The sequence below is a fragment of the Artibeus jamaicensis genome, unplaced genomic scaffold, assembly GCF_021234435.1.
Source record: "Artibeus jamaicensis isolate MK-2021 breed Jamaican fruit bat unplaced genomic scaffold, CSHL_Jam_final scaffold_1283, whole genome shotgun sequence".
NCBI classification, from domain to species: Eukaryota; Metazoa; Chordata; class Mammalia; order Chiroptera; family Phyllostomidae; genus Artibeus; species Artibeus jamaicensis.
The window spans coordinates 4,434,316-4,456,792 of NW_026522028.1; the positions used below are offsets into that span (position 1 = coordinate 4,434,316).

General features: G+C 38.1%; 1 protein-coding gene across 4 annotated transcripts in view; it reads left to right on the plus strand.

Moving 5' to 3' along the window:
* The window catches only part of DMD (dystrophin), a 1,990,869-nt gene that overhangs the window by 790,889 nt on the left and 1,177,503 nt on the right, over positions 1 to 22,477 (plus strand). For all 4 annotated transcript variants that reach the window (XM_053655812.1, XM_037127036.2, XM_053655810.1 and 1 more), the window contains 3 exons: positions 10,932 to 11,111; positions 11,379 to 11,507; positions 13,269 to 13,439. In XM_053655812.1, the coding sequence (XP_053511787.1) occupies positions 10,932 to 11,111; positions 11,379 to 11,507; positions 13,269 to 13,439 (480 nt within the window). The remainder of the gene's footprint in view (positions 1 to 10,931; positions 11,112 to 11,378; positions 11,508 to 13,268; positions 13,440 to 22,477) is intronic.

Here is a 22,477-nt window from a genome sequence, read left to right on the forward strand (position 1 = left end):
ACTGACACAGAAAGAAATATACTTATGAGATTCAGTTGTGCAAATCATCAAAAGAGTCATTAAATATTTGATTGTACTAGTCATATGCAGGCTTTTATTGAATTTATATTCAGAAGAAAAAAATTAGAGGGATGGGCAATGAGACAGCACTCTTATCGATATTGTTACAATAAACATAATTGAAAGGGTTTCTCCTGTCATTTCTCTCCTGGCATGCCTGCAAGCAGAAGCAGTCTTGTGTATGTGACCCTGAAGTTGGGCCATGCCTTCTTCGGGAATGAATATCAGGAGCTTGGTACTACGAGAACCTTTTGATAGGTCAGGGCTATTGCAGAAGCAGACTTCCCAAAATAAATTCTCTCATCCAAGTTTTTCTCCTGCTCAGAATCCCGTAGTCACACATTCAAAACCACAGACATAAGAACACGTGGATCTTCTCAAAGGTACTGAGTGGTGCAGGACGGGATTCCAGGTGTTTACAGGTACCATCTGCTTGCTAATGACTATAACCCCGAGAATCTCGTGGGTAAACCAGATCAGATGCTTGGTGATCTCACAAGGGAAAGAGTGGAAGAACTTCCAGAGGTAGCTAGGAGAGGGGTGAGATTGGTTAGCTGGAGGCACAGCTAGGGACAAGAAAACTGCTGTCCCATCTCCCACTTTATGACCATGCTTCCAGATCGCAGTTACAGGGGAAGAAATGGATACATTTAAAAGGATGTCCATACTTTTCAGAAGAGGAAAGAAAAACACTTTACATTAAAACAACAGGAAGCAGACATTTTAAAATAACACTAACAAATGACAAAGAAGTTTAATAGTGGGAATGGGAAGTTGTTAGTGCTAATGTAAAATTCCTAAAGCCCAGTGACCCTTTCACTGTCTATGTAAACTCACACAAGGTGCCTCCATTAGAGTAGGGATAAGGGGGGCAAGACTGATGTTAAGATTTTTAAAAGCACAGCTCACTTCTAGCCACTGTGGCCTGAACACTAGAGATTCCCCAAGGGAACCGTCACTGGTGTTCGTTACCCCATTAGTGATCAGACATCCCTGAGCCCTTCCTACCTTACAAATCTCTGTTACTGCAGTCTACCAGCTTGTGAGGAGAAACGTGGAACAGACAAAGGAGAGAAATGGTAAAACTAGGGGAAATGACCAGTGCCTGGGGGGTTTGTACACCCGCACTGCACATAATCCTTGAGCTATCATGATAATGTCTCATCTCTTGGACTACTGAGTGACATTAACAATTTCACTTGCCAAGAGGGCAGGGAAAAGGTCTGCTTTGTTCCATGGTGTTTCCCATGCACATAACATAATATCTGACACACCGTATGTGCTCGCTAAATAATCTGTTCAGTAAGAGTATTTACAATTTAAGACCAAAAAAACAAAAACAAAAACACATTGACAAAGCCTTTCTTCCGAGAAGAGAAAAACGATGATGCTATTAAAATGATAGTTACCTTTAGAACCAATGGAAACATGAACAGTCACAGGGGTCAGATGTTCCCACTTGGTAGATGAGAAAAGGGAAGTCTGGTACCTATAGCAAATCTGCAGGTAGAACCCAATACTGTTTCTGATTTCAAAAGCTTTTTTCCACTGTAGTTGTTGTTATAAATCTTATCTTCTAGCAATTTTAAGGTAACCCAACTCAAAATGAGAAAAAAGCATTTATTTATGATCCACAATACAGAATGGTTAATTTTTTATTAAATCTTTTTTTACTGTTTTTCTGTTAGAGTTGTCCCAGTTTTCCCCTTTTGCCCTCCTCCACCCATCCCGCCCCCTACTCCCACAGTCATCTCCACATGGTTGTCCATGTCCATGGGTCCTTTATATTGTTTTTTGACTAGTCCCTTCCCCTTCTTTCCACCATTATCTCCCTCCCTCCTCCCTTCTGGTCACTGTCAGTCTGTTCCATATTTCCATGTCTGTGGCTCTATTTTGTTCATTAGTTTATTTTGTTCATTAGTTTATTTTGTTCATTATATTTCTCTTCTAGGTGAGATCAGATGGTATTTGTCTTTTACCACCTGACTTATCTCACTTAGCATAATGCTCTCCAGTTCCATCCATGCTGTCGTGAAGGGTAGGAGCTCCTTCTTTCTTTCTGTTGTGTAGTATTCCATTGTGTAAATGTACCACGCTTTTTCGACCCACTCATTTACTGATGGGCACTTAGGCCATTTCCAGCACTTGGCTATAGTAAATAACACTGCTATGAACATAGGGGTGCATAGGTTCTTTTTGAACTGGTGATTTGGGATTCTTAGAGTGTAACCCCAGCAAGGGAAATAAAGGGAAAATTATCAAATGGATCTACTTCAACCTAAAAAACTTCTGTATGGCAGAATGGTTAAATTTGAAGTGCAGAATATATAAGTGCACATGACAATCTTGTATGCATTGGTCATCTAATATAGTATATAGTCAGTGGCCACTGGTGTGATTTTAGATTTTGAATATTATTTATTGATGTCTTTAAAGCACCCTAATCAATTGGAAATAAGTAAATCAGTTCTAAATATTAAAATTGTTTGGCATATGAATTGAGCACAAATATATAACTATAAGAAAATAAATACTATGTGAATAAGTAGTTTGTATTTCTGATAATCATTATGTTTGAAAAAATACAAGTTTCATAAACAAATCAACAAACAAGAGGTGCTGGTGAGGATGTAGAGAAAGGGAACCCTAGTGCACCGTTGGTGGGAATGCAGACTGGTGCAGCCACTGTGGAAAGCAGTATGGAATTTCCTCAGAAAACTAAGAATGGGTCTGCTTTTCACTCAACAATAGCACTGCTGGAAATACACCCCAAGAATCCTGAAACACCAATTCAAAGGAACCTGTGCACCCTAATGTTCATAGCAGCACAATTTATAATAGGCAAGTGCTGGAAACAGCCTAAGTGTCCATCAGTAAATGAGTGGGTCAAAAAAGCATGGTACGTTTACACAATGGAATACTACACAGCAGAAAGAAAGAAGGAGCTCCTACCCTTTGTGACAACATGGATTCAACTGGAGAGCATTATGCTAAGTGAGATAAGTCAGGTGGTAAAAGACAAACACATTTATGATCTCACTTTTAACAGGAACCTAATCAACAAAACAAACAAGCAAGCAAAATGGAAGCAGAAACATGGAAATAAAGAACAAACTAACAATGACCAGAGGGGAGGAGGAAAGGCAAAGAAGGGGATGGGTCAAGTCAAGGAACCTGTATAAAGGTCCCATGGACAAAGACATCAGGAGGGGAGGAGGGATGAATGTGGGAGGTGGAGATGGTAGGGCAGGGAAGAGTGATGGGGGGAAATGGGGACCACTGGAATTGCACAACAATAAAAAATCAAAAGAAACATGCAAGTTTCAACAAAGTTTCATCTGTATCGTTTTCTGGTTGAACTACTAACAGATTTTGTTTATTTCTAATTGAGTTTCAGTAGTCAAAAATTCAAAGCCAGTTCAATAACTGAGCTACATGAAGTTTATTTGCTATCCAAAGTGTTATCTAACAATTAAAATGATCAAATACAATTCCCTAAAAAACAATTTGGGTCCTGCAATACTTTAAATCCTTCAGTGTTTACATGGTTCAGATCTGACAGGTTTCATAAACTGACCATTAAGGTTCATTAACAGTGGTCTGGGGATACCAGGAGTTATGTCAGAGAACCACAAACACATAGAAATGTTGAATTCAACTCAGGGTGTTAAATAATACAAAATCATTGATATCCAGCCACTTGTGTAACAAGTCAATTTGATTAGCACATTTTTTTCCAGGGATGGGCTTTTCTAATATTGCACACGAGGAAGAACAATGATAAGTTTCCTCAGTCTTCCTTCCGTTGTCAGTTCAGTTCTAAAGTGTAAGGACAATGAATAAAATCTAGTGACAGAATTCAACATTCTCTTTTGCCAGAGGTTCTTGGGGCTGCCGAGTGGGCCTGGAGCCTACCCTTAGAGGGTCTGATTTAATTGGTCTGAGGGGGGCAGATGTGTCTAATATTCAGCGGAGTTTGCGAACTGCTAGATAATGAGATACAAGCAGTCTTCAAAGATCTACATGCAGTTCAGGCAACCATGTCCTATATATTTTTGAAGCAATCACCTCTCAGTTTACAGAAATCTGGCCCCTGGTCCTAGATTATCCGGATAATTGCCCTAACTCATCACTCCTTTTAGCTATAAAAGCATGAGAACTATTACTTATTTCTAAAGTCTGTTACACTATCATTCCCATGAAAAATTACATCTTTTTTTTAAAGAGAGCACAGTAATTTATCTGTGAAGTGAAATAACACTAGCAGATCATTAACTTGGTACAATGAATGCATCAAGCAGCTGTTACTTAGAAAATAGAACATCTGTTAAATGCCATTGGAGTCACTATTCACTGTCATTATAGTTATAGCTATAATTTCTGTTCTGCACATTCTGCTTTCATGAAATTCTTCTTTAATAGACAATACGTTATTAATAAAAAGTCAGTACACAGTGCCATAAAATTCACTATTTAATGTTTTATGTTCTTTTTGAATTTATCATTCTATTATTCCGTCACATTAGCCTAATAATGAAATATGTTATGAACCTCTAGTCATGACAAGGGTAATATAGGGACCTGAAGAAACAATTAATATCATATTTTATCACATTTAGGACATATTAATTGTATGATGCACTGTTGATTTAATTACAGCTGTTGTGGATCAGAAGGAACACCACTAGCTTACCCGTAAATATAAATTGTGTTTCCTCTCAATTTCAGAAACCCGAAAGGTGACAAATGCACATCTTAGAATTGTGGCATTGTGCTAATTTATTCACCCCCTCCCCCGCCAATAAATATATTTTGTAGCTAAAAGTTAAAGGACTCTCTCCCATTCCTGATGACTAGAAATGGTATAATATTTATGCCGACAGACTGAGGCAGACTTCACTGGGGAGGGGAATCTTAAAATATCTTTTATGGATGTGTAACTTAATCCTTCATCCATATTAGAGGAGACTTGCACAAGAGATCAAGAAAGAGCTCAAAGAAACAGCAATTTTGCGGCATCTTAGTAAAGGGAGGCATGCATATGGAAAAGGTGGCACCTTGTACCTGTGACTAAATGAGGGTCTGGGTGAAGACAGTATCAGCGGGATGCTAAGAGGAGAGTGGGGATAATAGGACATCAGAGGAGTTATCCTGAGACTGTGAGTCCCTGGGAAATCCCAGGAAGAGTCGTGGAAGGCGTTAGCACTCTGATCATGTGAAATGGGTGGGAGAGAGGGTTAAGCCCAAGGGGGTTATATTTTTCTGTCCCTGTTAGGGGGAAAAGAAAACATCTGTGGATATGGGGCCAGATAATTAATCCAACATTTTGTACTGCCTTACCTTTAAATAAAATTAAAGCGTTTTCATCACATGATGGTCAACAGAGAGCAGCAGTACAGGTTTTACCACTCTGCTACCGCATCCAAGAAGTGACTCGAGGAGCCGATAGCTGAGTCTTGAACCTCACGTGCCATTAAATGGCTATTATTAACAAGACAATGAATGACAAGTGTTGGAGAGGCTGTGGAGAAAAAGGAACCCTCATTCACTGCCAGTGGGAATGTGGACTGGTGCAGCCACTGTGGAAAACAGTATGAAGGTTCCTCAACATATTAATAATAGAATTACCATATGACCCAGTGATCCCTCTTCTGGGCATCGACCCCCCCCCCCAAATTTGAAAACATTTATTTGCAAAGATATATGTACTTCTGTGTTCGTTGCAGCGGTTTCGGCAGTGGCTTAGACATGGAAACGACCCAAGTGTCCTTCTATAGAGGGCTGGAGAAAGAGGATATGCTCCATATACACAGTGGAATACTACTCCGCCATAAGAAAAGGTGGATCAACATGGGTGGCCCTTGAGAAGATCATGTTAAGAGACATAAGTCAGAAAAAGCTAAGAACCTTATGACTTCACTCATATGTGATATATACAACTGAAACTCATGGACACAGATAGCAGTGTGGTGGTTACCAGAGGGAAGGGAAGAGTAAAGGGGGACAAGTATATGGTGATGGAAGGTGACTGCAGGCGGTGGGTGCAGAATGTAATATACAGATTGTATATCATAGAAATATACACTTGAAACCTATATGATCTTACTAAGCAAGGCCACCTCAATAAATTTTTAAAATTTGAGTCAAATGATTTCACTTATGGATGTGAGGAATAAATCACAATGTGTTTGCCATCCTTCCCATGAACACCTCGGTGTCATTGGGAGAAATGAAGATATGCTATCCATTTATTTAAGGAAACTGGAGTAGCATTTAAAAATTGCTTTGGCCAGGAAGAAGTAGGCAGCAAATCCATGTCTCTGAAATCATGGAAGTGAGTGTTTAATATTTTGAGTATTCCCTTTAGAGCTATCAAATGTTACAAATTAAATATAGGGAAAATAAAGAAAATATGGGCCCTGGCTGGCATAGCTCAGTGGATTGAGCATGGGCCTGCGAATCAGAGGGTGGCTGGTTTGATTCCTATTCAGGGCACATGCCTGCCTGGGTTGCAGGCCAGGTCTGTATTAAAGGGCAACCACACATTGATGTTTCTATCCCTCTCTTTCTCCTTCCCTTCTCCTCTCTCTAAGAATAGATAAAATCTTTTTTAAAAAATATGGGAGATCTTCTGAGAATTTGTGTTTAAATTGAGTTCCACTTTTATCGGACATGTTTTTCTATGTCATAAACACTCCGAGTGTCAAGGGCATAGTTCATGTGAAGCTGCTGTTGAACCTCCTGAAATGGGCTGAATGACCATGTCACAGGTCAAGAATAAAACCAAGTGTACATAATTTTACTCTTTTCTTCAGCCTTAAAATCAGCCCTAGAGGATGTCCCATTAGTAAATGATTGAAAAAGCTAAAGAGACTGAGTTTAACTTAGTCGATTTAATCACTGAATTTGAACTTGCCCATTCAGAAGCGTAGACCTTCCAGAAACCTCCCCCGCCAGCCCACAAGGCAGCCAAAGAAGGCATGTGTGCTGAGGAGGGGATGTTTTTTAAGGGGAGAAAATGTATTTTCAGTTCTTTCTCCTCATCTCACCGACCCCAGAAATAAGTACCTCCCTTAGCCAGGAGGGAGTAAGGGTACAGAGAGAATAGCTACAGTTCAACCCAGTAATTCAGTTCTCAATATATATGTAAGTGTAGATGTTCTTCTGTGGCAGGAAAATATTAGAGCAAGGAAAAATTGTGTTTTGGCATCATAAAATACATGTTTGTAGTTCCCGCTAAGTTTCCCATATTCCCCTTTTGGTGGCTTTTGAACCCAACATTTGTGCCTTCTAGTCATTTTGTACTTTGTCTTTAGTCAAGCCAAACCGTCAAACCCTTTATGGTGAACTCCAGGTTCAAGTTATCAAATCTGTCTTGCAGCCTTTCCTGCTTCTCCCAGCCATAACTCACCTTTTCCCCCAAATTATGCTCTTTCTAGTATGCTATCAAGCTTGATTGCATTTTAGCTTTTCTCTTTCACTGCACTGTATGTAAGATTCGAGCAGAGTATGCAAAGATCACCTCCTGATCTGTCAGTGAACGGCACAGTACAGAGTGGATATCAAGCACCTAATGCACACTGACTAACTGAAATTCAAGTAACATCTCTGGAGAGCAAGATCAGCATATTTTTGGAAGGCCAGAGTCTTATTATTTGCCAGTCATACAATACCTTTAATTAGAAATACTTTTTATGGGGAAAAATGAAAAATGCACTAACCCAGTACAGTATTTTTCCTCATCAAAAATAGCACTTATACAGCCCTGGCTGGTGTAGCTCAGTGGATTGAGCACAGGCCTGTGAACCAAAACATCGTGGTTCCATTCCCAGTCAGGGCACATGCCTGGGTTGCAGGCCAGGTCCCAGCAGGGGACACATGAGAGGCAACCACACAGTGATGTTTTTCTGCCTCTCTCCTTCCCTTCCCCTCTAAAGATAAATAAATAAAATATTTTGAAAAAATTAAAAAATAGCATTTATACAAATGATTAAGTACCTGTTTGTTTTTATTTATATTTATTTATCTATTTATTTATTTTTAGGGAGAGGGAGAAGAAGGGTGGGAGAAAGAGAAGCAAACATCAATGTTTAGTTGCCTCTCATGCACCCCCTACTGGGGACCTGACCTGCAACCGAGGCATGTGCCCTGACTGGGTAGCAAACTGACAACCCTTTGCTTTGCAGTCCGACACTCCGTCCACTGAGCCACACCAGCCAGGGCAAAGTACCCATTTATTCTTGAGTCCCACATGTAAAAGCTCAATTCTAGGTGTTTTTACAGTAAGTGTAAATTTATTTTGTGAATCACTTTTGGCAATTGTAGTTATAAACTGCCATGATAATCGCTGCCTTATTCATGATGGCAACACCTTTAACATGTATGTTTTAGCTCGTAATGTTAAGGAACCTAAAATGATACGAGAAATCCATCCGTACTTCCTATTTTATTCTTTTCATTAACAAATGAAGTATTCTTAGACATGAAACATTTGCTCTTGAAAATGAGCTGGAGAACACTGGCAGATGTTTAATGCATAATTGTCATTTGTGACCCATGAACTATTTGGAACAATATTTCCTAAGTTCAAAACTTTTTCCATGTCTTCTGAAATTTGAAAATTTCCATTGCCCTCAACTGCATGCCTGGCATTAAAGAGACAAATGTCTGTGTGTACAACAACTTCTTATATCAAAGCTAAACCGTAGTGTCATCTTGGTGAAGGCATTTTAGGAGATAATTAGTGATCCAAATATAAATGAAGATTCAACTTTGTGAGATGTTAACTTTGCAACTAAATCAATGCTAGTGACAAGCCACTAGTCTGAAATATAGGAAGTAGGGAGTGCTCATTTGCATATATTTCCATATCTTTGACAGCATTATACTGGAATTCAGGTTTTCTAAGGATAGGGACTTTGTTTCTCTACCATTTTTTCCGCAGTGTCTGGAAAAATGGCTGCCCTCTATTGTGGTGAGTTCGTGTGCCACACAAATGGGCAGGTAAAAAACATGAAAGGGTAGAAGTGTAGCCCATGACCACTCACCAGTCAAACTCCAGGGGGGCTGTTTCCATGCAAAGGAGTGATTTCTCATCATTTCTATTAATTAGAATCACCTAGGCCATTGATACAATAGTGATACATTTAGCAGGAGCTCGATCACATTTATGATTGCTACATGAAGGGATTTCTTCCAGGAATTTCTAAGCTCACCCATGTACAGCGGAGGATACCTACATTGCAAATGACTCTGTGCCTGGTAGCTGAGGAGTTCACATGGCGTGAATTACTTTCATTTCAGTTATTTTTATATTGAAACAAAAGTACCAGTACAAAATCATATCTTAAAGTGAAAGAAGTACTGATTGTCTCTCATACAGAAATTATTTTATACAGTCTTTTTACTTCACTTAGTCTCCCAGCTTATTTGATATCAAAGGGAAAAATAAAATGTATACTGCAGAGTGATTTTGAGTGGACCGAACCTGATGGTGTGGTAGAAGGACAGCTGCAAAATCTATTTTGATATAAAGATAGAAAAGGCACCTTGAAAGAATTTAGGACTGAGAAATGAAGCAGAGTCTGGCTCGTAGAGACCATCTCTCTCTCCTCTACTTGGACCAACCCTGTTACTCTCTTTACATATGATTCATTTACCTCTTTACAAGTGGGCTCCCTCCACTTTCTCATTATTGCTGTTTCCCAGTGGTTTTTGTCCTACTACAGCTTGGCTTGCGATGGTGAACACGTCAGTTCCCTTTCAAAATGACTTCTCAGCTGGCCTGTTGTCACAGTCTCTGGATCTCTCTGTTAAAGTTCTTTAGAGAGGATCTGTTTGGCTCGGACCATATGTGGGTAAGGGAAGGAATGGGGGGACAGGGGCAGGTAAGTGTAAGATGGTCACACGGTCAGCCAGAGCATGTCACAAGAAAGAGGATATAGGAAGAGCTGACAGTAAACATTTGTACTAGGATCACTGTATCCGTCAGCTTTCTACGTCATTTCTAGTATTAAATATGTTGGTGTTCATGTTCTGCAAATCAAGTCTCAGAAAGCAGTGGCACTCTCTTAGGGGATTTTAATAGCATCTCTACCCTTTCGGCGACTTCTAACTGAAAATAAGCATTTTGTCAGTTCTGATTGTGACAGCAGCAGACTCCAGTAGTACCAGCAGTTCCTGTGACTGGGTCACCAGTAGAAATGACAGATAATTTCATGTCATAATCTAGTCAGTGTACGTACTTCACAACACCAGTTGCCTGATGCTAGGTCATTGTAGATATACATGTTAGCAAGGAAAACGTGCATTACTACCTCACCCATTTAAAAAAAGATCTTTTGTTGATTGTGTTTCAGTACTACTGGCTTCATTAAAAATCCGGTGGATTGAATTTTTGCTTTTAAAAATGTTATCATGAGAAAGGGTCCTTAAGTTTCACCAGAAGCCAAATGGGTTTGTGACAGCGAAAAGTTAAAACTTACTGCTATAGAAATATAAGAATGCACTAATTTCTAAATTTTCTAAATGTAGTTTCTTATTGTGCTTAGGATTTCTAAGGTCTGACTTTAGCCAATATGTTTACAGATGAACTAAATTTAAATATATTTAGATGGATAATATGTATGTTTACCTATTAAATATGTAAAGCATAAATAAATAGGAAATATTTAAGGAAAATAAGTAAGGAAATTGGGTATTAACAGTGCACATGATGTGATTTTCATCATTCATAAAGGCGTAGTTGAAGGTTTCAGTCCTTGAAAGATGCCATAGTTACCATAGTAACCATACACACAGCCATTGCCTAAAGCATTTCATCTTAAGACTATAATGTATTACTCAAAGCCGAAATGCTGTCCTTTTCACAGGCTACTCAGAAAGAGATCGAGAAACAGAAGGTTCACCTAAAGAGTGTCACGGAGCTAGGAGAGGCCTTGAAAGCAGTCTTGGGCAAGAGGGAAACCTTGGTGGAAGATAAACTGAGTCTTCTGAATAGTAACTGGATAGCTGTCACTTCCCGAGCAGAAGAGTGGTTACACCTTTTGTTGGTAAGAGGCGGGAAGGTTTTCAACCCCTCTCCATCCTGTGAAAGAAATTGCATAAGCATTCAATAATGATATCCGTGCTTGTAAATAGCTATAAATGTATTTTACTCTATTTTCCATGTTTGTGCTGTATTCCCTATGGAGATCACACCTAAAAGTAATTTGAATGGCATTGAAGTTTTGTCTGTTGAAACTATAGAAAATAGGACAAATTTTTTAAGAGCATTGTCTAACCACGAATATGTCACGGTATGTCTCTGTAAAATCAAGGACTACCAGAAGCACATGGAAAACTTGGACCAGAATGTGGATCGCATCACAAACTGGATTGTGCGTGCTGAGGCACTTTTGGACGAATCTGAGAAAAAGAAACCTCAGCAAAAAGAAGACGTGCTTAAGGTAGCAAATAAAGTATTAAGAAAAGTACTTTTTAAACAGCACAACAGTAATATCAATCATGTTTGTCCTAAAAGATATCAAGAACTTCTTAATAAGAGTGAAAATGTTTCCTTTCCTTCTTCCCTGCCTTGCTGCCTTCCTTCTATCCTTCCCTTCCTCCCTTCCTTCCTTCCTTCCTTCCTTCCTTCCTTCCTTCCTTCCTTCCTTCCTTCCTTCCTTCCTTCCTTCCTTCCTTCCTTCCTTCCTTCCTTCCTTCCTTCCTTCCTTCCTTCCTTCCTTCCTTCCTTCCTTCCTTCCTCCTGAACTTTCTTAATTCAAATGGCAGTTAATGACTACGAAGACTCCAGTAATCTGGATATCTGCCCACATTTACCCCTTAGCTAATTACAGGCAACTCTAACTCTGCTGAGAAAGGAATTTTGGAGTGTACTTTTGTGTCATGTTATGGGACCCTGTCCATTTTAATAGTACTGCTCCTTCCTGTATCTAACACGAAAATCTGTTCCCAGGTACCATTTACAGCCCAACTGAATCAGAACCTGAAATTCACTCATTGCACATTTTGCCTATGCAATGTCTGAATCTCAGGGATCAGTAACGATCCTGAGCTTATATAAAGCCAAAGTTTTCATTTTTAACTGTATGTAAAGTAAATATGACTTTTTTTCTCATTGTATTAAAAACAAGTATTGGGACATCTTAAATCATCTTTCTCAGAGGAAGGGCAGCTTGGTCTTTACTTTAAAAAAATGATTCCTGCAAAGGATATGAGAGGTATACTGTGCAAATATATCCTATTCATGTTATATTATCTCTATTTGATGACATCCGTCTCGAGTAAAAAGGAGTTGAATTTTCCCAGATCCTATTTAAATTCATGATTTCTTATTTTGTTTTTTAAAGAAGTTTTTGATATTTTGATTTGACTAACGGGTTACTATATAAAGAACAGTTAAACAATGATCCTTTCCATGTATGCAATTCATTTCTTTTTATGCGATTGATCTTCTCCGAGGATTATAATTTTTTAACGAAAACCTGTAACTGTATTTCGGGCTATCTCCAAAACATATGGACACTGTTTCCTGCGCTCTATTTTGCCTTCCCTTTGACCTTGATATGTAGTTATGGAATGTCATCTTCTGGTAAACTTCCTTCAAGTTGTTCGGAGTGACAGGAACTGAGCTATTTCACCTGCAGTCAGTGACCCTTCCCGTTAGCCAGCCCCTCCTGCAATGGCTGCCTCTGTGACACAGCAGCATCCGTATGGTTAGAAAATCTGTTTACCCAAGGCATTCGGTGCGGTAAACAAAAGGGAACTCAAAAGCACCCGGAAGAACAAGAAATTGGTTTTCAGCTACTTCCTTCTTAAAGCATATGTTAGGATGGTCCCAAAGCTATGAAATTCAGTAAAGATAAGATAAAATTTGACTAAGTATAAAATATTGTGGTTGTGGCAGGAGGCATAGAAAAGTCAGGAAAACAGTCCTTGTCCTTCCTGAGACTCTCAAACTAAGTAAATTATTTAAATAAACAGAGGTCAGACTTCCAGAAGATAGGGCAGCTACCTGTTTTCCTGAGATCACACACATTCTTATTTTACTCCTGTTTTATGGGAGTTTGCATTTTTCTTTATATCCGCATTTGGGGTCTCTCTTGCTATCGCTCGCTCTCTCTCTCTCTCTGGCTTGCTCTCTCACTCTTTTGCAAATTCCATTTGATGACTAACCTCAAGCCCTATCTCTTGCTCATGGACTATAGCGTCTAAAGGCTGAACTGAATGACATGCGCCCAAAGGTGGACTCCACCCGTGACCAAGCAGCAAACTTGATGGCAAACCGCGGCGACCACTGCAGGAAAGTAGTAGAGCCCAAAATCTCAGAGCTCAACCATCGATTCGCAGCCATTTCTCACAGAATTAAGACTGGAAAGGTAGGAAGACCTGCGCCAAGGTGGAAACTAGTCATAAATGGTCTCTTGCGAAGGTTGCACAGTACTCTGAAGGGGCCACGCAACCCTCACAGCAAGGTTTTCAAAAGAAAAATGAAGGCCAAAAAGTATTTAAGAAAATTTTATCGCTGAATGTCCTGGGAGATCTAGCTCTCTCTCTGTCTCTCTCCTCGTCCCCGCCTCCTCCCTTTCTCTCTGTCATTTTCTTTTTCATGCCACAGGTATTCTGGAACTGCATTCTACACTGGTTTACATACGAACTTTCAGGGGTAGCCTAAAGCAAAGTAACACATAGCACGCTGCAGGCCAACAGCCACAAAAAGCACAAAAGGCATCCATTTAAAGAAAGCACGACTGACGTATCTTGCCAGAGACAGCATTGCTTGTGTGCGATATGGATCAAGTCTCCCAAACGAGGCTTTGCACATCCCCTGCATGATCTAGGGCATTCACACCTCCTCAGTGGCCGTGCACGTGTGTGTAAGTGTGTGCATCGAATCCACTCTTGCTAATTGCCGATACTTACTGTGACAAAATTCCATCAGGCCAGAATGACATGCTCAAGCCATGAAAAACAAATCCTTGGCACTGACATATCGCAATGTTTGAAGTTTTATTTGTCTATTTATATTTACTCAATTTAATGGAGACCCAGGGGATATGGAACTTTTGCATGACAGCCCTTTGTATCACGCTTAGTTAAGACAAAAATCTTATCTAATAGGCAGCATGCAAGACTACAAATACAGTGTTACAGAATTCCAACTCTTTCGGGGAATGTCAGAATGCAAGGAATTACTCCCAAATTTATAAACTGTAGTCTGACACAGTTTTCAATATATCTGATATGCCTTTAAATACAGCAATGTATGTAAAAGAAACATATGTATTTACATATACAGATAACGGCTAGAGGTAATCTTAAATGAGAACAATGTTATTGAACTATCGGTGCAAAAACATGATGTGATATGCAGGTAAGTTTTGATTCCTGCAAAAACAGGAGAATACATTTGAAAAACTATTTTTATAAATACGGAGAAGCAATACTAGCATGGTTTACATTGCTTCACTTTTTAAGGTATTATAATGTATCACCATAACCTATAATCATACTTATTTAAAGGAGTGTATGAAATATATGGAAATGTGATATGGTTGAAGTGCTTTATGCACATCGATCATAGGCACCCTTCAATGCTCACCTTCCCAGAGCAGTAACATATTAGCTTACCTTAATTCATTATTTCTTTTTTGTAATATTGAACTTAACTAGTTTACTCTATGCATTTACATATTGAGTAAGGCATTTTCACCTGAAACAATATCCGACAGGCATAGTTGTTTTTGTGTAAGAATTCACTCCGCAGGTTAAAAAGACAGTTATATTTACTTCTGGAGATATCCCTAGAGTATGAAGGCTCTGAACAACCAAAGTTTATTTCAGTCATGTAAAAGCCAATGCTAATACTTCATTACTAAGTTTTTTATCCCCCCCACACTTTATATGCATATAAAATGTCACTAAGCAATAGAATATTTAAGAGAAAAGCAGGGTATTATTTTCTTTATTCTGTCAACAATAGGTTGAGAAAAAGATAGCACATGATGGTGATTTGTAGATTTTGAAACACGAGTGGAATTCAACCTGCACCAATAGTAGCCAGTTTAGCGTGGCCAGGCGACGTTTGTGAATTTGTATACTTTCAGATACCACATTTATCACACATCAGGCAAGCTGCTTGATGTACATCGTTCGTTTTCTTCCCTGAAGAAAGGCCTAAGGGATTTTCAATCAGTATTTTCAATTACATATTCATTGACAAGACCATCAGAGTTGTACTTTTTAAGCACTCCTCTTTCTCTAAATGACCAAAGATAATCGGATGCAATAGTGACCCCATTTGGAGGGTTTTTTTTTTCCATTTGGAAGTTTTGAAGAGGTAATTATGCTCTAGCATCATGAAACCAAAAACATGAAGCTGAGGCATATCTGACATTTGTTTGTTTATTCATTTCATCAAGTAATGATATCGAGTATCCATTATGCTAGGGAGTGTGGGAATACACAGAAATGTAAACAATACTCCCTTTAAAAGTGTCTGTTTACAGCACAAACTTAAATACTTACTGCAATCATAGAATATACTTAACACTAGTTTATCCTTATGGGGTTGTTCATTGAATGAGTGAAGTGAGTCCCTGAAATGCTATAGTGTAATAGGGAGGCAATGTACATAGAGGATTGAATTCTAGACCTAAGTTTGTCAGCATTAGGTGCAACATGTGGTTTCTCTGCAACTTAATTTCACTGTTTGTTAAGATAAAGCAGTTGAACCAGATTAGTAGTTTGTAAAGGGAAAACTATCTTGCTATCCCTAAAAGGAGCTATTATTTAGAAAAGAATGTATAAAACGGATAAGAATGGATAATGTAGTTACTAGATGGTAAGGTTCCTGCCTGTTTTTCTTTCTCTTTCCTATATGATGGGGTTCAGGAGGGGACCAGTCATGTCCGCAGAAATGATGTAAAATGTCTGGATTAGATTAGTTACAATTGGGACTAATCAGTTGGATTAGGCCTTGGTATTTCTGAAATCTGACAATCCAATGATCTTTTTGTTGCTACAATAAGAAATTTAAAATAATGTTTTGTCTGCGTATTTGCTGCAAGTACTGGTATTCTCCAGCATGGCCTTTGATCTCAAAGTCAGGTTCCTATTATAGCAGGCAAAGTAGGTTTGGATTGGGACACATCCTTCTTATAGTGGAGTTAATGGGTAGGTTTCACTTAAGAGAATAACCTAGGGGGTAACCCATAGCGATTAAAAAAACAAACAAAAATAGCTTGGGAAAAAACATGGATAGAACACAGCGTTAGCATAAGAACTAATTTCAGGATGCATTTTAAAGGTCAACTGGAAAGGTCAATAGATTAGAGCCAAAATGTATCCTGAAACTCACCAACGATACCTGCATTCGCTAGCTGGTGAAGAATACAAAACCTCCGTCTCCTGCAGGGACCATGTGTTGGTAGGAATTCTAAAATCCAGAAAGCAGTGAGCATGGGGTCCTAGTTTTTGATTGGCTGAGAACTGGTTCATTAGATGCAGCCTTCTGCAGTGCTAATTTTAGCCATCAGTGAGGAATAATATAATGTGAAAAAAAAGTTCTTAACTTCAAGGCACAAAACGTGCTTCAAGTGAGATCTTGGATATGACCATTTACCTCTCAGAGCCCCATTTTCATCTAGGAATGTAGTGAGATGATGCCTGTCTTCTCTTAACCTCAAGACTATGGCAGGAATCAAATTATCTAAGGTAAACAAAAGCATGCATGTAAAAAGTCTACAAATTGTTATATGATACATATAAAAAGGTAATAATCTTTAATATCAATAATTATCTCCAATATTTTATACTTGGACTCTAGTGACCAAATGTTGAGGGTTGAGACAGAAAAAGAAATGGAGGAATAGCTGATTTGTCTTTCTAGCCTCTTCTAGAATGAGCTGGGACCAAGAACAAATGTCTTTGCTATTTCTGTTGCAAGGACCATTTTTACACATTATCAAGAGGACCAATTTAAAAAGTGCTAAGAAGCCCTGGCTGGTGTAGCTCAGTGGATTGCGCAGGGGCCTGGGAACCAGAGTATTGCGGTTCGATTCCCAGTCAGGGCACATGCCTGGGTTGCGGGCCAGTTCCCATCAGGGGACGCACGAGAGGCAACCATACACTGATATTTCTCTCCCTCTCTCCTTCCCTTCCCCTCTCTCAAAAAATAAATAAATAAAATATTTTAAAAAGTGCTAAGAAGTTATGACTTGCCACAGATATGACCCTTAAAATAGATGAAATAGTACCTCTTCCCATTTCCAATAGTCCAATCTGTAGTAGCTCATGACTTCAGGGAAGCTTAATTCCCCCTAACCTGTATGAAATCAGTTAAAAAAAATGGCCATTTTAATGGGGAGGGTCAGGGTTATAAAAATTACTTGGTGATCATTGCAGAACCCTAGTTAAAGCCAATGGAATCAATGGGGAAAGACACCAGGTGTCAGCTCCTCCTGCTTTAGGGCATCTGAACATGGTGACAGAGTAGGATAGTGGGAAGGGATACTATCAGGGAAAGAAAGTTAAGGAGAGAGAAGCATAGAAAGGAAAACAGGAAGGCGAGAATGAATGGACTACTTAGTCCTGTGGTTCAAGGCAGCTCTACCCTTCTTTCTCTTCTAAGAAGCCAAGATGGAGATGGGGTCACCAATTTGGGAGGGATGATATTTGAGGGAGATCTTAAAGAGTTAATGAAGGAAAGGTTTGGGAGAGGGAGCAATCGGAGTGACCTCTTACCAATCATAAACTATTTCAGGTCACAGTGTTTGGTACAGTGGTGCTATTATCACTAGGAGTTTACTAGCGATGCAAGGAATTTCCTGTTTAATGGTGCAACAAGATATGTTCACGGATAGCAGGCCAAGAATGAGCGTATGCTGGGTGAATTTAGCAGCCACTCTAGTAACATAGCGGAGATAACAGTTCAGGATGAACCTATGAAAAAGCTCAAGTGTGTTCAGCGGAGAGTAAGCTCAGTTTGCTTACAGAATATAGGGCATGGAGCATGAAGCTTTAGTTGTGCAGAAGACTGAAAAGGATGATTAGACACAGTATGCAGAGGTCATGACGAACAATCTAATCATTTATGCTTAATTCAGTAGGCAATGAGGAGTTCTTGATGTTTTTTTTATGCACTATTGAAAGATTAGTCTAGCAGTTGTTATGAAGAGAATTCAACTGAATCATGGGAAGTAGGGAAACCAATTTGGAAGCCATAGCAATGGTCTAGATGAGAAACAGTGAGTATCTCAAATAAAGATATATATATGTGTGTGTATATATATATATGCATATATATATATCGAAGATATATATATATATATATGCACATATATATGCCTATGGGAAAAATGTGACAGTCTAGAGCAGTGACTCTCAAACCTTTGTGTACTTGGAGGAATTGTTAAAACACAAACTATAGCGTCCCCCTCCCCACCCCAATCTCAGTAGGCCTCGGCTGGGGTCTGAATGTGCATTTCTAGCAAGTTTCCAGATGAAATTGATGCTAATGGTCCAGAGACCATCCTTTGAGAATCATTTGCCTAGAGCCATGGAGAACTAGCCTAGAGTTAAATTATTACATATGAGTGCCAAGAAGATGACAAACTGAAAATGACTCAGGATTCAAGACTAATTGAATATGAAAGTCTGCATATGAATTACAAGAATAAAATGTGCATCAAGATATATATATGTCACATTGCAATACTTAGTTTCAAAGGAATGTTGACTAAGACAGACTATGTCCTAGTTGTATCCTATTAATATAGGCAATTACTTTATTTTGTTACAGAATATTATGAAACTTATACACATAACTTGCTTAGTTAGATTGTTTTCTCTTCTAGAGATTTAGAAATAGTTCACTTTTCTGCGGAACTGAAATGTTAAAAAATTATCGGCCCTCCAATTGATACTAACCAGAAAAAAGGTGAACTTGTTTTTTTATGTCTTAATTACTTATTAAGATTTATGTGCCATTGGGCATTATACACCATACTTTCTTTAATTTCCAAATGGGCCTTAAAATTTTGATATTCAGACAATCTAGCATAATTTATATAAATATCCATAATGTTATTGTCAAGTGTTTGACCTCCAATTAGTGTTAGAAGATCAAAAGTAATCATTCCTGCCCCAGCTGATGTAGCTCAGTGGATTGAGTGTGGGTCTATGAACCAAAGGATCGCGGTTCAATTCCCAGTCAGGGCACATGCCTGGGTTGCAGGCCAGTTCCCAGCAGGGGATGCACGAGAGGCAACCATACATTGATATTTCTCTCCCCTTCTCCTTCCCTTCCCCTCTAAAGATAAATAAATAACATTTTTTAAAAAGTAATTGTTCCTTGGACCAGATACTTTCAGGTATACATGCACACCAAGCTTTCATAGCCATAGATATACGCCTATGAGAAAGCAAGTTAGTTTCCCATTTCATTATAGAATATATTAGGAAAAAACACATGGGTGGGTCTCATCTGTGGCAAACAGCAGTTTTATATGTGAAAAGTGATGTATAAATCCTGTAAAGATAGGTTAGGCAGATATTTTGGATCTCCTAAACACCAGTGGGAAGTGAATATTAATACATCACATGAATGGGACCTAGAATGCCAAAATAATGTTTACTGGGTTTGAACATTTTAATTAAAACCTAATTTTCATTAGTCTTATCAATATAAATATGTTGATCTTTTTTTTCCCTTGGAGTTTATTTATAATTAAACACTTTCTCTGATAAAAGAGAACAGGATCCGTTAATTGGCATAATTATTCTTGTTCTATATTTAACTTTTAGTAAAACTTTCTACAGGGAAATTACATAGATGAAAACGTAAAGATCTATAGGTATTACTTAATTTATAGAATATTAAATATGTAATAATTACAGCTAAAACTCACAAGGAATATTAATGGACTAATACCTGAACTATGTAATATTCTTCCTGCTAATTTTATTTTACTGAAGTCAATATGAAATGAACCTACCAATAGTATTTCTATATCAACAACATTTTTTATTCACATATGAATTTTCTATTCCTCTAGCAAGGTTCATTGTTTTGAAACTTTGATAATAATTCCCTTTTGTAATCATCTCAAATGTTTTCAGAGTAGATATTAATTGAGTTTGGTGAGCAGAGTCATGTGCTGGAAAGCACTAGGTCTTATTAGCATGGCATTTAAAGTGATTAAATCTATTTGGTGACTCCTGATTGTGATCCTTTTGAAAAGAAAGTTATTCCCCCAGTCAGTTAAGAGATGCAAAAGTAGTCATCCCTTGAGCCAGGGACTTTCAGATTTTTAGAGGGGGCTGGGAGAGCCCGTGAGTTCCTCGAGTTGCCAGCAACTCAGACATGCTGACTCTGTGTGCACTTTATTACCTTTATGCCATTGGATATGTGTTGGCCTGGCACGTGTTACTATAGACATGTCCAATTCCGCTTAAAACACAGTGACTTTGATTGAGCATGGGTCTGCAAACCAAAGGATCACGGTTCAATTCCCCGTCAGGGCACATGCCTGGGTTGCAGGCCAGTTCCCAGCAGGGGACCCACGAGAGGCAAACATACATTGATGTTTCTCTCTCCTTCCCTTCTCTACTAAAGATAAATGAATAAAATTTAAAAAAACACAGTGACTTTGGTACACTTCTTTGTATTTAAAACAAAAAGAATTGAACGAAGAACAAAAGTAAGAGAGGGACAGAGGGAGGACAAGAAAAGTGGGGAAATAGAAAGAAAAAAAGACCAAGTTCTCCAAACTGTTATGTTTTTGCTTTTAATTCACCTTTCTCTCCGTGTATCTTATAGTTAAATCCTTTCCACTTCTATTGCAACTGATACTACTAAATTCACATAATCATGAGGTAGAAAAATAATCAAGTTATACTTAACATTGATTATTAAGTAGACAACAGGCCAATACTTGAAACACCAATGTCTCTTAACCAATCGATATATTTTCTATTCAATTTTGAAAAGTGTGAGCATGAAATTAATCTCACTGATGCAAAACAAATAGGGGTGCACTAAGCAATGTCCTTTAATTAGCCTCACAGATTTGGAAACTTACCACATGTTTTCATTTTTATCATCCTCACTGCGTCAAAGATAAAACAATACCTTACCTAGAATCAAAAGAATGCAACCAATGAAATGTCACCGTCCTGTGTTCCGTTTGCTTTATTTTAAGTATTATTTCTTATATTTCTCAGTGTTTACGCTCGTGAATTTTAAATGAGTGAATGAAAAACAATCTATAAACCATTTTATCTGATTATCTTTGTTCTATACAGATGTTTTAAATATGCTTATTTCTCTTTGTAAGTTTCCTTTCCAGATATTTTGATTTTAATAACTCTTCATAGCATATTAGTAGTATGTTTTTTCTGTATTATAGGATGTTATTGGTCCTTGAGAGTTTATTCATTTTAGTTTCCAGGACTTATTTCTACTTGATTTTATTCTCTACCAGCACTGTAATGATAAATAAATTTCAAAACTGGAGAATGGAAAGAGGATACTGATTGATTTGGAGCTATTTTAAACCAATCTGTAGCACTTGGATTATTTATTCTCTATTTAGATTTTAGTGTAATTCAAATGTAGTGGCCATTTATCGTGATGACCGAGATGACATATTCCATACTAACAAATGTTTACTCTCTGTGTAAACACAGTCATTATTATATTAGTGTATCTATGCACGTTGGAAGTGATATTTAACTAAAAGAAAGCTTACATTTTAAAAATGGTAAAGTGTATCTAAGTACTTTTGAATGCTTCCAATATACAATGAACCAATTTGTAATTGACTTTGCTCTTACCAGTCTGTTACTGTTTGTTAACTTGTTATGTGTCACCTTTAATGCTAAGACTTTAACAAAGCCTTAAACTCCATTAATCCAAAAGCATAAAGAAAAGCACAATTCATAGCTGTTCGGCAATCTGAAACAACATTAAAAAAATCAAGGAAAACAAAGTGTTGTCTTTCTCAGTTTTTCTGTCTCTTTTTTCTTTTGTGTTCGTTTATCTCTCTTTTTGGTTATTGCATTTCCCTACGTTTTACTTTATTTGTATTTTGTATGACTACACAGTCACACAAAAGCTCTTAAGGTGAAAAGGTAAGTAAAAGAGTAAATTATGCAAAACCTACGCCTGGTTTGTACTCCCTCCTGTGATATGGTAACTTTGGTTTGACTCGTTTCCATGTATTCTCAAACCTATCTTGTGCACACTAACACTGTGTGATTTCATTGTGATTCTAGTTCTGTGGTCATATATTTTCTGTACAGTCAAAGGAAGTAATTCACACAATAATTAAGATGATTTCTTCATCAATGATTTCAGCCCCTTTAAATAATTTACTATAATTCTGAATTGAAAAGGCAGGCAGTATATACTTTA